Source organism: Hemitrygon akajei, chromosome 7 (assembly GCF_048418815.1).
Source record: "Hemitrygon akajei chromosome 7, sHemAka1.3, whole genome shotgun sequence".
NCBI lineage: Eukaryota > Metazoa > Chordata > Chondrichthyes > Myliobatiformes > Dasyatidae > Hemitrygon > Hemitrygon akajei.
In genome coordinates this window covers 22,126,774-22,145,064 of record NC_133130.1, presented here as the reverse complement: position 1 = coordinate 22,145,064, position 18,291 = coordinate 22,126,774, and the positions used below count along the sequence as shown (strand labels likewise).

The following is an 18,291-nucleotide window of genomic DNA, read 5'->3' as shown; positions in this document are numbered from 1 at the left end:
ACAATTTCTCCTTTGTCTCCTCCCACTTTCTCCAAACACAAGAGGTAGCCATGTGCACCCAAATAGGCCCCAGCTAAGCTTGCCTTTTTGTCGGCAATGTAAAACAGTACATGTTCCAAACCTTCCCTAGTAATGCTCTCCAACTCTTCCTGCACTACAATGACATCTGCTTTGGTGCTGCTTCATGCACCCATGCTGAGCTCATCAATTTAATCAACTTTGCCTCCAACTTCCACCCTTCCCTTAAATTCATGGCCCATTTCTTACATTTCTTTCCCATTTCTCAATCACTCTGGCTCCATCTCTGGAGACAAACTGTTTATCAACATCTTTTATAAGCCTACTTATTTCCACAGCTATCTTGACCAAATCTCTCCCCATCCCATCTCCTGTAAAAATGCAATGTTTACAGTTCCTTGTCTCAGTTCCTGCATCTCTGCCTTATCTGTTCTCAGGATGAGGCTTTCCTTTCCAGAACGTCAGAAATGCCTTCCTTCTTCAAAGGATGGGTTTCCCTTCCTCCACCACTGATGCTGCCCTCACCCACATCTTCTGTTTCCCAGACATCCGCACTCACTTCATCTTCCCACCACCTTAACAGGGATAGAGTCCCTCTTGTCTCAACTACCACCCCGTGACCCTCCATATTCAACACATCATCCACATCTGCCATCTTCAACAGGATCCTATCAGCAAACACATCTTTATTTTTCCCCACTCTCTGCTTTCCACAGGGATTGCTCCCTCTGTGATTCCCTTGTCTATTAGTCCCTGTCTATTAATCTCCCTCCTGGCACATATCCTTGCAAGTGACAGAAGAGTTACATGGACCTGTTCACCTCCTCTCTTACCACCATTCAGGGTCCCAATCCTTCAAGATGAGGCAACACTTCTCCTGCAAATCTGTTGGAGTAATCTATTGTATCTGGTGCTCCTGAAGTGGTTTCCTCTACACTAGTGAAACCCAACATATACTGGAGGAATGCCTTGTCAAACTCCTCTGTTGTATCCACCCAAAGTGGCCAAACATTTTAATTCCTATCCCCATTCCCATTCCCACATGTCGGTCCATGACATCCTCTTTTGCTACGATGAGGCCACTCTCAGGGTGGAGGAGTAACACCTTATATTCTGCCTGATGGTATGCTTATTGATTTCTCCTTCTGGTAAAATATTTATTTTTCCCCTTCCCTCCTCTTCTATTCCCCATTGGCCTCTTGCCCTTTCTCCTCACCTGCCCATCACCTTTCCTACACACCTGGCTTCACCCATCACCTTCTAGCTCGTCCTCCATACCCTCCACCCACCTTTCTATCCTGCCATCTTTCCCCTTCCTTTCCAGTCCCGAAGAAAGGTCTCAGCCCAAAACATTGACTGTCTATTAATTTCTATAGATGCTGTCTGACCTGCCGAGTTCTTCCAGCATTTTACATGTGTTACTCTGGATTTCCAGCATCTGCAGAATTTCTTGTGTTTATAGTTTTAGGTTTATGACTGTAATCAAATATTTAAAAAAATATATATTTTGCCCACTGAACGTGCTCTTTCAAAGATTCAAACTTAAGATAAAATGAAAGGAACAATGATACACAATGCACAGCTGGACAAAACTGTACAAAGAGAGCGTAATAGCATCGTATTCTACACAACTAGAATATTATTGAACTGACTTCTGCTTACGTGATCAGTTCCAAATAATTTCATAATTTAAAGGCTCTGTCAGACTAACACCCCACATTGTTAACATCCAAGTAATGCAGATGTAAAATAATGAACATCTAACAAGAGTTTAAGTCCTGATGCAGGATTTTGACACAAGTCAATACATTCTTTTCCTTTTCACAAATGCTGTTCAACCCAATGAGTTCTCCAGCAGTTTAATATTTGCTCAGATTCCAGCATCTTTAGACTCTAGTGTGTCCAAGAGTCACTTCAATGTCACCACAAACCAGAGATTTCAGTAGCTATAATTGCAGGGGGAAAAAAATCACCATACAAGATACAAGTATAGGATGCAAAGAAAACTCTACTCCACCTGAGTGCATATTTAAGTCTGACAATATCAAGGACAAAGCAACCCACTGAAATGGCATTTGATCCTCAACACTAAAAATCCTTTCCCACCAGCACAGCATGGGCCCAATGCATGTCACCCACAAAATGCACTCTGGCAATTTGCTATGGGTTTTTCGACACACCAAGGACTTGACCACCAAGAAGGGCTAGGACAGCAGATGCATGGGAATGCTACATCCTAAAGGTTCCTCTCTGAGTAATTAAACATTGCAGCTTGGAAATTGCTGTTCCTTCACATGTATTACTCTGTACAGCAACAATGTGTGAATCCCATAACATCCTGGATTACAGCAGTTAAGATCTTAGATGTACTTCCTCGAGGTAAATTGGGGCTTGCCAATAAATAGTGGCTTTGCCAGCACTACTCACATTACATTATGAACAAAGTTTTTTTTAATCTTTATTGCTGGCTTGTGGAAATACTCTAAAGGATTAGGGTTATCTCATTACTTACATTGAAAGAAAAGGAAGAATGGTATTTCTAAATTTACAAATTTCTTCCAATCTATGATATTTTAATATAAGCATTAATGATAGAAGTAGTTAATTGATGGTTCATTATCTGAGCATTATATACAAACAACCAATGGTAACATACTTAAAAATGTCTCAATCAAAAAAGAATATATAATGGCAAAAACAGAAACTCACTGTTTTAAAACAGCTCCACAAAGATATTATTGGATTTCACAACTACCTGTATCACCTTTACCATCTGTCACCATCTGCCATTATTTAGAATCCATTTTCCCCAAGAACACGATAGAAATATCACACAGCACCAAAGTTATTTGTCTAGCAGCACTGAGTTAGACTACTAAAAAATACTTTCACATGCAAAGTAACTTTTGAGGTTATCAAACTGGATTTTTTAAATTGCATTTTAAGTTGCACTGAAAAACTTTGAAAACCATTTAAGATTTAAGTGATATTCTCCGCCACTTTTACTTGAGAGCTAATGACAGCCAACTAATATGTCTGTGACATGCCACACAGAGTTTTCATTTACTAAGTAACAATCCTGATATTCTAAAACTGGAAACAGGAATGGGCTTACAGGAGTATAAACTAAGAGGGGAGTGGCAGGCAGCTTAACAAAACAGTAATCAAGAAAGTGAAGAGTGGGACAGAAAATAGCAATTGTGAGCAAGATTAAGCAATATTTCAAAAAAAAGAGCATAATGAGGGCTAAAGGATAAACAGGGAAACAACTGGTCTCATTAGGGACCAGTGAGGCAATTTGTTCTTGGAGTTGGAGAATAGATGAATACAGTCAGCCCTCCTTATCCGCGGGAGATTGGTTCCGAGAACCCCCGCGGATACCAAAAAACACGGATGCTCAAGTCCCTTATTTAGAGGACCAGTTAGGTGGTCTTTAGGACCCAGCGAAACCCAGGACCTTATTTAACCTGTCTCACTGCGGTGGTCTTTAGGACCCAGCGCAGCTCTGAATCCGCAGTGTTTCTGTTCACAAAAATAATCACGATCACGGTTGAAAATAAAGTGGAAGTAATAAAGCGATCAGAAAGAGGTGAAACACAATCCGTCATCAGAAAAACGATAGGCTACAGTCGGTCAACGATCGGAACAATTTTAATGGAGCATATGAAAGGCCCTGCCCCAATGAAAACTACAATTATTACTAAGCAACACAGTGGTTTAATTATTGAAATACATGCGTTTCTTAAGTGTTTTATATGCATAGAAAGGTAAAATGTATACTATATACAAAGACAAACGTTTGACTAACTTACACTAAATAATACCGGATGTACCTGTTCTGACTTCAAATCCAACTTAAAGACGGACTCAGGAACGGAACTCGTTCATAACCCGGGGACTGCCTGTACTTTTAAATCTTCTCTAGATTACTTATAGTACCTAATACAATGCAAGTGCTATGTAAATAGTTGTTATAACTGTATTGTTTAGGGAACAATGACAAGAAAAAATAGTCTGGACATGCTCAAATAACGAGTGCTGGAGAGAGAACTCCCGGGCTTTCCTGATACGCAGTTGGTTGAATCCACGCATGCAGAACTCGCGGATATGGAGGGCCAACTGTATTTCTTATATGTACTCACCACCAAGGGCATTCAAGATTAGGGATGGGCAATTAAAATGCTGCCACATCCCTTGACTGAATAAAATATCCTAGCTAAAGAATTCAAGAAGAGGGATGGGTAAAATTTAACACAAATTACAATGGAGGCTTAGAAGTTAGACAAGTCCCCAGGGCTTGATCCGACGATGCTATAAGAGGCAAAGGAGATGATTGGTGGGGCTCTGACAGAAATTTTCAAATCTACTCTAGCCACAGAAAAGGTGTGAGATAACAGCAGAACAGCCAATTAACAGTATGTTTGTTCATGAAGGGATCAAAGTTAAGTCAGATAATTATTGAAATACAAAGTAAATTTATTATCAAAGTACATAAATGCCACTATATCACTATATGCAATAGAAACAGAAAAATTACAGTACAGAAACAGGCCTTCTTGGCATTTTTCTGCCTAGTCCCACTGACCTATAGTTAATCCTGAGATTTGGTTTCTTGCAGGAATATAGAGTAAATTCAATAAACGTAATAGCTAGCAACAGGATGGACAAACAACCACTGTGAAAAAGACAACAAACCACATGAATCCCCCTTATACTGGGCATCTCAGGAAAACCAGCTCATTAACCAGCTCTTGTCCTGACGAAGGGTCTCGGCCCGAAACATCGACAGTGCTTCTCCTTATAGATGCTGCCTGGCCTGCTGTGTTCCACCAACATTTTGTGTGTGTTGTTTGAATTTCCAGCATCTGTAGATTTCCTTGTGTTTGCTCATTAACACCTCGCTAACAGGCACTGGATTCTCATCGATACACGCACCCTTCTCCAGCTTTGTACATCTAGGCTGTATACAATTTTGGTCCCGCCAAATCCATGAGGTTGGGATGTCTCGCCCACCCAAACCCCGGTTTGTGTGAATGCTTTGCGATTTACTGCTCCCAGCAAGAAATCTGCAGATGCTGGAAATTCAAGCAACACACACAAAATGCTGGTGGAACGCAGCAGGCCAGGCAGCATCTATATGAATATGCACTGGTGATGTTTTGACAGGACGAAGGGTCTCAGCCCAAAACGTCAACAGTGCTTCGTCCTATAGTTGCTGCCTGGCCTGCTGCGTTCCACTAGCATCTTGTGTGTGTTGCTTGTACACTGCACACAATTATAAAGTATATTTAAGGATGTTAATTTAAACAAGCAGCTATTAAGTGAATGAAAGAAAGAAAAACTGTTTTGACTCTTAAACAGTCAAATATGCACTTAAGTTGGTGGTGATCTTGAACTTGACTGCCACTCGCACACACACACACCAACTTCTCCACATAGCTCGAAATCCATCTCAAAGAAATAGGTCTTCTACAGGAGTACTGGTTCTTCCTACTTGAAGTAATTCATCTGCACAAAGCATCTTGTGCAACAGGGATGTCATCCTCAGCCATTTTTTCCATCTTCTTCCATCTCCCGCCAACAAAGACCTTCAACACAGTGCTCTGCTCTACAGAATGTTCTCCCAATTCCACAATCTTGATTAGCTGACAGCACATTCCTAAGTTGAATAAGTAGCCTCTTATCTAAACTCAAAACCAAACAAGCTGAAAGCAGAATGAATACACTGCTCTTACAGAACTGCTAAAATGAAATACCTACAGCATAGCAATAAAAATCTTAACCAGGGTGTTACATATGCAAATACAAAAGAAAAAAAAGTAAGCAATAAATATCAAGAACCTGGTGGTGTGGGTCCTGAGGCTACTGCAGCTTCTTCTGGATGGCAGCAGCGAGAAGAAAGCTTTGGCCTCAGTGGTGAGGGTCCTTGAAGATAGATGCTGCTTTCTTGCAACAGCACTTTGTGTAGATGTACTCAATGATGGAGCGGGCTTTAAGCATGATGGACTGGGCTGCATCCACTACTTTTTGTAGTGTTTTCTGTTCAAGGGCATTAATGTTTCCATACCAGGCCATGATGCTACCAGTCAATGTACTCTCCAGCACACATTTATACAAGTCTTGAAGAAGGGTCTTCGTCCGAAACATCAACCATTTATTCATTTTCATTTCTGACCTGCTGAGCTCCTCCAGGAGACAGAGAGTGGGAGGGAGAGCGCGAGAGAGTACTAGCAAGAGCGAGAGCGAGAGAGTGAGAGAGAGAGGCAAGTAGAGGTACTGCCATGCTTGCTTTGTAATTGCACTTGCATGCTGGGCCCAGGGCAGTTACTCTAAAATTAAAACACTGAGGAATTTAAAGTTGCTGACCCTCTCCACCTCTGATCCCCTGATGAGGACTGGCTCATGTACTTCTGGTTTCCTCCTATTAAAATTAATAATCAGCTCCTTGGTCTTGCTGACACTGATTGAGAGGCTGCTGTTGTGGTACCACTCAGGCAGATTTTCAATCCCCCTCCTATATGCTGATTTGTCACCACCTTTGATTTGGCCTACGGCAGAGGTGTCATCAGCAAACTTAAATATGGCATTGGAGCTGTGCAGAGCTTCAGTCATAAGTACAAAGCCAGGAGACCGGGAGCTAAGCATGCATCCTTGTGGTACACCTATGTTGATGAAGATCATGGAAGAGATGTTGTTGCCTATCCAAACTGACTGAGATCTGCAGGTAAGGAAATTGAGGATCCAGTTGCACAAGGGGGCATTAAGGCCAAGGCCTTGAAACAATGATTAATTTTAAGGGGATGATAATATTGTATACCAATCTGTTAGCTGATAAAGAGCATTTTGATGCATGCACCTTTGCTGTCCATATGTTCCAGAGTTGGTTGAAGAGCCAATGAAATAGCACCTGTTGTGGACTGTTTGTGCTGTCAGGCAAATTGGAGTGGATCCAAGTAACTTCTGAGGCATAAACTTCTGTTTATGTTTCATCACATACTGGATGATAGTCATTGAGGAAGGTTACTACATTATTCTTAAACCCCCCCCCAGTATAAATGAAGTCTGCTTGAAGCAGGTGGCTACCTCAGGCTGCAGAAGCGAGAGGTTAAAGATATCGTGAACTCTCCAGCCAGCTGATCAGCATAGGTTTTCAGTACTCAGCCAGATACCCCACCCCAGTGAAATTTCCTCCATGCTTTGACTGCTAAAATGAACACAGAAGGCATGGAGCTCATATGCGAGCTAAGCCTTATTGTCACCTATGCCACTTGGTTTCATGTTGTAAGAGGCCTGATACAACTGTCAAGCATCCTTCAGTGATCCATGCTTGGTCCAGAATTGACACTTCGCAGACAATATGGTTTTCAGGAAATTGTACCTGACACTTGCATCTTGCTTGATCACCAAATCTGAATGCCACTGATCTAGTCCCCAGCAGATTGGGGATCTCATGGTTTACTCAAGGGCTTCTGGTTAGGAAAGACTGAATAATTTCGTGGGGACACCCTCACTGACAAGTGTTTTTTTTATATAAAGCCCATGACTACTGTCTTGTCTTCATTCAGATCCTCTGATGAATCCTTGAATATGATTGAGTCCACCGACTTGAAGCAATCCCATAGCCACTCCTCTAACTCTCACAACAACCTCTATTGCTCTTGTCTCTGAAGTCTTGTTCTTTAGCCTCTGTCTGTATGCAGGTAGAAGGACAGTCAAGTGATCAGGTTTTCTAAAATCTGGTCTAGGTATGGAACTTCAGGCAATTCCAATCATAGTATAGTAGTTGTTGAGGGTGCTGGGACCCCTGGTGCTATTCTGATAATTAAGTGGAGAATTTTTCCAAATAAAAAGGCCTGTTGAAATTCCCATCTATGATTTTAAATGCATTAGGTAGGCTATACCAACAATGGAGCATTTCAGCTATAAGAGACCGGATAGGTTGTGTTTGATGCTTTGAAGTAAAGAACACCAAATGGGATCTGAATGTGATATACAAAATTACCAGGAAAAACAGATGAGAGAGACAACGAGAAAATTCATCCTTACCACAGGTATGTAAAACTAGAGAGCATAGGTTTAAGGTAAAAGATAAAAAATTTAAAAGATTTGAGCAAAATTTTTTTCCACACAAGATTGCTGAAATCTCAAAAGCACTAGCTGAAAGTGGGGGAAAGGGGGGCAAGTACTCTAATGACATTTAACAAATGTTTAAACAAACACCGTAACTTGAATTGAGTGCTGGAAATTTAATTAGCAATGTTAGGTATACTATGGCAAACATGAACTCAATCACCTGAGGACTTGCTTCCATGCTGCTTGACTACCAGTTTATGTTTTTCTCAATTCTCTTGCTTTGAACCTCTGCCACAGCCGTGCATTATTTACTAACCATCAGAGCATTTTAGTTCTAGTCTTCTGCCAATGTCATTTTCACCAGTCATTAATAAATTTGGAACAATGGACTTCACTAGCTTTCCAAGTCGCCCCTCATTCTCTGCCTTGCTTGGGGAAATCTTGGAACTTGCATTTTATTTCTCTACAGTGCTAAGACAGATTGGCCTTAGCTCAAAAAATAACAAGGTGGCCTACAGGGAAGAAGTCATCTCCCTGACACAGTGGTGTCAAGAAAACAACCTCTCCCTCAATGTCGCAAAAACAAAGGAGCTGGTTGTGGATTACAGGAGGAATGGAGGCAGGTTCACCCCTATTGACATCAATGGATCTGGAGTTGAGAGGGTGAACAGCTTTAAGTTCCTCAGCATCCACATCACCGAGGACCTCACGTGGTCTCTACACGCCAGTGTAGTGAAAAAGGCACAACAGCACCTCTTTCACCTCAGACGGTTGAGGAAGTTTGGTATGGGCCCCCAAATCCTAAGAACTTTCTACAGGGGCACAATTGAAAGCATTCTGACTGGTTGCATCACTGCCTGGTTTGGGACCTGTACCTCCCTTAATCGTAGGACTCTGCAGAGAATGGTGTGGACAGCCCAGCACATCTGTAGTTGCAAACTTCCCATAATTCAGGACATTTACAAGGACAGGTGTGTAAACAGGGCTCGTAGGATTACTGGGGACCCGAGTCACCCTAACTACAATCTATTCCAGCTGCTACCATCCGAGAAACTGTATCGCAACATAAAAGCCAAGACCAACAGGCTCTGGGATAGCTTCTTCCACCAGGCCATCAGTCTAATGAACTCACGCTGATTTGAGTGTACTCTATATTACATTGATTGTTCTATTTATTATAAATTACTATGATTGCACATTGCACATTTTAGATGGAGACATAATGCAAAGATTTTTACTCTTCATGTATGTGAAGGATATAAGAAATAAAGTCAATTCAGTTCAGTAATTTTTAACTTGCATCTTTTAAATTTTTTCAAATACTGTTATATCCAACATTGGTTAAAACTTATCAAAGATAAATGCAAAAACAGATTACATAAAACACAAAAGGACTGCTACTTCTGGATTTTACAGCTTATTGGAAATATAGAGCAAAGCCGATCAAATTCTGCTTATGACAACTAGTATCCAACACATTCAGATATAATTTTTGAACGCAAATAAAGGACACAGGAATTTGAGATTACGTTAATGTTAAATAAATGTACAAAAGGTTAAAAATCAATTCAACAAAATTAGGACCAAGAGTTAAAGTAAACAATATTGAACTTGAACCAACTATATTGTGATCCTGATTTCTCTCAAATAATTTCAGACTGCATATCTAACCACAGAACAAGATATCAGTAGCAGCTGTAATAATTAACTCAATTTTTAAAGAGTCACTCAGAATTTCATTAAGACTTTTTTTCCCTCATCGCCAGCTTCACTCTCACCTCCACCCCACCCCACCCCCACCCCCAAACTCCTGGCTCTATCTGCCTTTATTTTTTATCTGCCTCCATCTATCATGTCTCACAACTCCACCTCTCCCTCTCCCTGCCCACCATCCTTTAACTTCAACACTTCCCTCTCTCCACCCACCAGTGCACCAATCATCTCAGGCTTGTCTCACTGCTTCTCCTTTCCTCACACTGGTTAAATTCCCTCTCCACACCCAATCCTGATGAACGATTTTAACCTGAAACTTTGACAGTTCCTTTTCACCACAGGTGCTGCTCAACCAGCTAAGTTTGCCTAGTAGATTTCTTGTGACATTCTTTCACAATTAATGGAACAATTTGTTTTCAATTGTTCTCTATTCAGCTTAGAGAATTGAAAATTGAGTTAGGAAAAGCAATTAAAAATTACAATAATGTGCATCTTACCACATTTTATAGAACTTTGTATAATTTTCTTCAAGAAAATGCAAGTTAATGAAATGAATCAAGACTTCTCCACATCACGTTTCACAAATGAAAGATATCAAACTAGCCTCATTTATTAAGTTGTTATACTTTTAAAATGCATTATTATGAGTCTAGAACAAAATTCCTTCAGTATTTTAACATGAAAATGAAATGCATAAGTGAATAAATCAGTTGAAAATTATAATGATCCTACCTCTGGAGCCAAGTACTCTGGAGTACCACAAAATGTTTTCATGGTAGCAGCATCTGTAATTCCTTCTTTACACAGTCCAAAATCTGTGATTTTGATGTGCCCATCCTTGTCTAGCATCAAATTTTCCAACTAACAACAAAAAATCAATTTGTTCGCTGTTACACAAAAGTAGCAACTATTACCAGACCTATTACAATGAATCAAAGAGGAGGTCCATGATGAGGTGATTTTGTTTAAGATATCTGTTCTTTTAAGCAGAATTAAAGATATAGAGAATCTTGATTTTTTTAAAAATCACTTTCTTTCCTGAATCATATTCCCTATACCTCCATTCTGAACAGAGTAGTGAAATTACATTTGAAAGAACAAATAATTTGGCTTAAAGTACCCAGAGTGGTAAAATACAAAACAAAAACAAAAAATACTAAGGGGGCACAGCTTTCACAGCTCCTATTTGACCTATTGACATTATATAACTCTCAGGCACTTTGGATTATATCACTGATAGGATAACACAGAAAAAATCATGAGAATTTCAATGCCAATAGGAAAACAAAAGATATCTTGAGTTACTTTCAATAAAACGAAACACCAACAAAAAGCTAACTGTAGCAGTGTCATTACCTTACCCTTCTGACAAATAATAGAAATTACATTTATATTTAATCTGATTAGTTTTCATCACTGGTCTGTCTACCATAAGTTACAACACAGGGCCAAATAGCAACTTCCTTCTGTCTCTATGCCAGCTCACAACAGGGCTATCCCATCAGCCTACTATCCTCAGAATGAGAAAGAGAAAAATGTTTATAGAAAATAAACCATGCCACAATTTATGTAACAAGCTTAGACTAGAGTCATAAGATCCTTTAAGACTCCTAAATTTTTCAATATATTTTACAAATTGATATAATGGCATAATATAATGTCAGATTTTCCTTCTGACAGTCATTAAAATTCATACCATGCTACCAGAAAATAAATTAGCTAGCATCAAATACTGCATCTTTTAAAATGATAAAAGAAATACAAATACTCAATTGTTGTAGCACTGCTTTTTGATTACCTGCAAAATTTTATCTCAAGCTTGTTAAACCTCCATTCCACTTTCTGTATACCAAAATGTGTTTTTTCCTAAATGACACCAATATAATCAATGGGATTAAATGAATTAGCCAAGCTTCAGTTGCAGCCAATAGTAGCAGCATAAGAGCCATAAAGATTTAGAGTTAAATGGCTATTTAACTTATTTCTCCATCATCAGAACAATCTAAAAACCATGAAAGTGCCCCTTCCTTGCCTAAGAGCCTATCACTTTTCTAGGACTTCATTATTACTTTATTTACCATAAATTCTATGTTTCAGTTAGTCTTTACATTGAAGCATTCTTTCTTGTAACAATTCTGTGTTTATAGATTATTTAGAACCCTTTTTCTTCCTAATAGTAAAAAGCACCACATGCATTCAAGTAGTTTTAATTGAAATGCAGCAATTATTAAATACATTACACAATTGTATGTGAAGAAATGATGAATGTTATGGGTTAGAATATGAAGATATAAGCTGTCAGATAAAATATGGTCTGAGGCATTAAAACAATCAACAAAACTCTTCAGAGGTTAAAACTAGAGGTAACAATAGTTTTTGATCATCTATGTTCAATTGCTGTTACTTATGAAAAAACATTTTCTCAACAATGGAAGCCAGCCGCCATCTTCTATCATAGTTAAAAGGTCAATTATAGGAAACAAATTGAACTTAGAATAATTAAGTACTAATATGTGGGGGGTAAGGTTTAAAAGCATTTAGAGATCTGACAATTTCTAAGGTAAGCCCATTACTAAAATCTATGGTATGAACAGCAGGATCAGCTATTGCAAGTAGGTTATGAATAATTTCAAGTGTACTCCTGGTGTTAAAAAAAAGAGAAAAAAGAAGAAATTCTGATTACATTGTTACCTTGAGATCTCTGTACACAATCTTCTCAGAATGCAAATAATCTAGAGCTGAGACAATTTCTGCGCCATAGAAGCGTGTGCGGTCCTCTGAGAACACTCTTTCTCTCGACAAATGGAAAAACAGCTGCAAGGTAAACAGCGGGGACAGTATTGTAATAATTACTGATTTAGTGGGGAAAATTAACACAAACATAAAACACCTCTCATCACCATATTGTGATGATAGATAGAGTACCCTTGGTAGATACTGATGGCTCCTAGACAGCAGCTGGCTTATCTTTCAAAGTTTCCAAGGGGAAATGTGAGCTGCTAAATCAGCTTTTTAATCAATATACCAATCTTGTTCTAGACATTCTGTGCACTGCCTATTTAACCTCCTACTTACTCCTGAAAAAAGTACAGCAGTGTGATCTAATTATCCTTTTCATATTGTCAGATGTTGAGCTGCATTGTCAAATACCTGTATGTTCACGCTGTCACAGGCATTCATACAAATTACCACTGTTACCTTCAAACAGTCCCGTATTAATTGACCTGCCATTAAAATTTGCATAAGAAAGACCTGAATGTGTCAAACAGGGATTAGTCATTTTAAATAACCTACTGTTGTAACTACCAAATTTCATATATTGGGACTAAAGAGTCTACTGAGTCAAGCTATTTTTTTCTTGAGATTTATTAGCAAGGTTTTCTGAACATTTATTCGCAAAGGAAAAATGCTGCATTATGTGATTTTCTGAATAGTTGAAGAAAATCAATAAAAATATATTACTTTTTAAATATATTTTACTACTTCATACCAGTTCTCTTAACTAAAAGGAAGAATCACACATTATTTTAAGTGCACCACTTTATTTAAGAAAAAAAGCCAATGTACAGAGGTGATGGTAAATGACTAGAGCACTTGGTTGTCAAGTGGAGAAAAAGCAGAATTATTGATTTTTGACATGCTAAATTTATATAGCTATATCAAAACTCCATTGCTTTAGTTAGGATATTATAATGTTGACATTTGAAACTTCCAGCTAAATTCAAATATATATGACATGAACTTTAGAATTTATCCACAAACATTGCTTTTAACTTTGTTTGCATGGGAATATATGGGAAAAAACAATTCTACTCAGACTACTTCAATGTTAATTGTAAAGTACTTACTGTTATAATTGACTGGCATACATATTTGACTATGTTCTTTCAATATTTATTAGTAAACTGCTCTTTACCAATCTGGCTATTTTGTTTTACTTCATTTAATTAGTGAATAGTATTTATGTCAAATGTAGACAAATCATTAAGGTCAGACAATTTAGTATTTTTGCTCAATCATCCAAAAAGGCACAAAACCATCATCTGTATGATATCTGACTAATGCTAAACTAATCTGAAATTTCAATTTTCTCTGTTCTATCTTGTGGTCCAGCTCACATGTTGATTACTCTTTACATAAAGCATATTAATATATGTATAATAGGTTTGTGATTAGTGGATGTCTACAATAATATTAGCATGATCAAGACTGGTCTATTAAACATTTAAAGATTGCTTTTTGAAAAGAGATCTTAAGATGCACAGGGAAGAGGTACTTAATGGCAAAGGATATGATGGGATTAGTTATAACTCACCAACAGTTAATGCTTGCAATGTCCAATTCCAACAGTTGTGGTGCTATAATACTCTCCTTGATTATCTCATGTTGCTACCTGAATGTATTCTCTAACACTAAGGCAAAACTAAATCATTCCAATATACAAATAATTTCAGTCCTTCAGTTATGTGGTTTGACGGTTAAATAGTATTTCTTTCACTTTTGAACATCATTGCAAGTGCTCATTTCTTTTATTCAGGCAGTGTGGGGATTCACTGGTTGAGTTAGCATTTAATTGCTGATAGAGAGGAATAAACAGCCAACATTTCAGGTCTGAACACTTCATCAGGACTAGAAAGGAAGGAGAAAGAAGCCAGAATAAGAAAGTGGACACAAGCAGGTGGGTGATGCATGAAGCCAGATGAGGGGTGAAGCTGAATGGGCAGGGGATTGAAGTGAGAAACTGAGGTAATAAGTGACAGAGATAAAGGACTGAAGAAAAAGAAATCCGATAAGAGAGGACAGTGAGCCATGGAAGGCGGATGGAGAAGGGGCACCAGAGGGTGGTGGTGGATGGGTGAGAAAAGAAGGGGTAAGAGGGAGGCAGAATGTGGAATGGAAAATTAGAGAAGGGAGAGAGTGAGAAATTACAGGAAGTTAGAGAAATCAATGTTCATGCTATCAGGTTGGAGGCTACCCAGACAGAATAGGAGATGTTGCTTCTCCAACCTGAGAATGGCCTTATCGCAATCATAGGGAAAGTCATGGATTGGCATGCCAGAATGGAAATGGGGAGTAGAATTAAAATGGGTGCCAACTGGGAAACATAGTCTTTTGTGGCAGATGGAACGAAGGAGCTCGATAACACAGTCCTGACAGTTCCATGTCAGGAAGTTGCACGAGATGATTCAGAGAAATGCTATAGCACCAAACGGTGAAAATACTGTACACATTTCAAATATTACCTGCAATTGAGTTAAGACATGTCCTCAAGTTCCTTATCATAGAATTTAATGCAGACAAGTGTAAGGTGTTGCACTTTGGGAGGACAAACCCGGGTAGGACTTGCACAGTGAACAATAGGGCACTGAGGAGAGTGGTAGTGAGGAATTATATGCATAAATAAAAGGGCTAGAATCTAACTGATTTATTGGCAGCTTGACCAGTCATTCTGTGAGAATAATATATGAACAAAGAAGTGTTTGTTCCATGAGAAGCTTCTCGGTCTACCCTTATCTGTATGTGATAACAATGTATAACAGTGGCTCCACACAGTATTCTGGGCTCACTTGGCTGCAGACTTTTTCAAGGTCGGTGAGCAGAGACTCTGTGTTGCCAACTGAGCATGCAAGCTTGCTAATAAACAGTATGTAATTTTAAGTAAACTGTGTTTGACAGTTATTCCCTGGGTCTGAACCTAAAGGCCTCTGGTAGAGAGGCAGATCAACATCTTGGCGCTGCGATCAGGGTTCCAATATGTGGTAGACACCTCGCCAAAACTGAATCAGTGGACGGACGGACCATTGGGGTGAATCAGAGACGAACAGGCCCACATGGAAAGCTATAACCTTGGTTCCTCTCTGCTCTCTGATGACTCTATTCCTTCATTTTGGCAGGGAAAATCCACTGAGGGGACCCAAAGGGAATAGTAAATTCAAGATGGGCAGTTCAAGTCCCCCGGAATACTTAGACAAAGGTGGGGGGGCGGAGTAGTCCATTACAGAAAACAATAGACAAATATCCAGACAATGAAAAGAAACTGAAACAAATGTTGTTCCAATTGTCTAAACATTTGGGAAAAGACAATTGGCCTGCAGGAGGTACATTTGATTTAAATTTAATATGGCAGGCAGAGCAGGGAATATGGAAAGGGAAGGCAGGGAAAGAGTATGGTCACCTTCTATGGCAACAAGAGGCAGAAATACAAGAAGACTGACATAAATTAAATTGTTGGACCGATAACGCTAAGCAAAGAGGGATAGACATACGTGATAAAAGAGGTGTTGGCAAGAGTTGAGAGTGATTTGTGAAGAATGGGATAAGGGACAGAAACAGACAAAGGAGATGAAGAAAGAAATTGTATCAGAGACAAAACATACTAGCCATGGAAGAACGAATAAAGGGAAAAGGGAAACGGAAAATGAAAATAATTCTAGGATACCCCACCTCTATCCAGACATACTGACCGATTCCCCAAACAATACTGATGATGATTGGGAATGATTAAGGTGACCTAATAATCCCACTATACTATCTACAGCTGCATTGGTGCCTGTTTTCCCATGGTCAGATTCCCCACCCCCATATGGTTCTCATGCTGGTGTCTCAGTCACCAATTTGACAGTCATTGCATCACCATTGACTGATGTAGTTCCTCCAGAACAGTTGGGAAGCCAAATACCCGTTTCTCCCCTCGCTCGCTGTCAGACTGGACCCTTGAACAAGGGCCATTGGTTTTACTGGGACCAATACAGACTCAGGCCCATGAGGACTGTTCCTAACCCACAAGCCGGAGGGGCGGGACAAGCACCTACTATGCAAATCTATAAGTCTATACTGAATGCCGCCCCGACAAAAAGGACGACCCCTAAGGGTTCTGTAGTTATTTAAGAACTGTCCTGACTATTTATTTCACTAACTTCTGAGATTTGTTTCCTCTGGCTATGGCTCTTCTTATTCCTACTGATCAGACACAATTCACCACTTGGCTCAGACATAGTAACTAAGACCAGTTAATCACGATTGGGCAAATCAAACCACAAATGATTGAAATGGTCAGAATTCACTCAAGCACAACTTAATCCAGCTGTGAAGGCTTTATGGGATAGTTCTGAAAATCCCCACCAACCAGAGTTAAGACGGAGTATGTGCAACAAAGGAGACCCACTTTCCGCATTCTCGCAGGAGGAAGTCGGAGACCCCCATGGGATCCTTACTTACAACCTCCTATGCCCCATTCTCACCACCTCCATCCTCACCCCATCTCTCGGGATGAATGCTACAATTGTGACCGAAAGGGACACTGGCAGCGGGATTGACCTGACGGCCAATGGGGTCAGAGAGACATACCTCGGTCTGCGTCTCTCCAAGCTCCTTTTTCTGCTCATAACCCTTTTGCATGACAGACTACCCTTGAGTTGCCCATCCTCACCACCAATCCAGATGATGAACCCCTCTTCACCCTCAATGTCAGCGGACATCCGTTTCAGTTTATGGTCAACACTAGAGCAACTTGCTCTTCCTTACAACAGTCAGTTGTGAACCAACTCTGTCTACCCCTTTCTGAAAAGACTGTCTCCCTCCAAGGATATGGAGTAATTAGTTACACACTTACCAAGCCCCTTCCCACTTCCTATAACCAAACATCCCCAAAGGAGGTTGAGTTTGCTGTCTGTGGTAATATTGGGGTGAATGTAATGGTAAGTGATGTACTATGTGGTCTGGGGTTGCAGATCAAGTGCACTAATGAGGGCATATCAGTCTCTGGTCCAGTTACAATGCGACAGTGTCCTAATTTTCCATCGCACAATGGCGGGCGCTCGACCTAGATCCCTCGGTAATCCCATCTCCTGCCCCTTGAGACTCTCATGTTACTTTGGCCTACAATTCTTCTGGTAATAATTCACAGTTAGAAACCTTTTACTCCTCTATATTGCAGCAGACTTACTCTGTGTCAGTGATGGAAGAGATTAAGGGGCCCACAGGAATTGCTCTTTTGGTAGCAATAGTTCCCACCTTGTGGTGGTGGACCTGAGGAGGGCTAAGGCACTGGTAACCCCTGTTTCCATCCAAGGGGTCAGTGTGGACATGGTGGAGGATTACAGATAACTGGGGATACAAATTGACAATAAACTGGACTGGTCAAAGAACACTGAGGCTGTCTACAAGAAGGGTCAGAGGCATCTCTACTTCCTGAGGAGACTGAGGTCCTTTAACATCTGCCGGACGATGCTGAATATGTCCTACGAGTCTGTGGTGGCCAGTGCTATCATGTTTGCTGCTGTGTGCTGGGCAAGCAGGCTGAGGGTAGCAGACACCAACAGAATCAACAAACTCTTTCGTAAGGACAGTGAGGGGTGGAACTGGACTCTCTTACTGTGGTGTCTGAAAAGAGGATGCTCTCCAAGTTGCATGCCATCTTGGACAATGTCTCCCATTAACTCCATAATGTACTGGTTAGGCACAGGAGTACATTCAGCCAGAGACTCA

At 40.0% G+C, this 18,291-nt stretch overlaps 1 protein-coding gene across 7 annotated transcripts in view; it reads right to left on the bottom strand.

The window, feature by feature from the left end:
* The window catches only part of akt3a (v-akt murine thymoma viral oncogene homolog 3a), a 442,785-nt gene that overhangs the window by 47,363 nt on the left and 377,131 nt on the right, over positions 1 to 18,291 (bottom strand). For 6 of the 7 annotated variants that reach the window (XM_073050478.1, XM_073050481.1, XM_073050482.1 and 3 more), the window contains 2 exons: positions 12,496 to 12,618; positions 10,537 to 10,665 (listed from right to left, as the gene is read on the bottom strand). The exons of the other annotated variant lie outside the window; for it this stretch is intronic. In XM_073050478.1, coding sequence (XP_072906579.1) covers positions 10,537 to 10,665; positions 12,496 to 12,618 — 252 coding nt within the window. The remainder of the gene's footprint in view (positions 1 to 10,536; positions 10,666 to 12,495; positions 12,619 to 18,291) is intronic. 7 annotated transcript variants of the gene reach the window in all.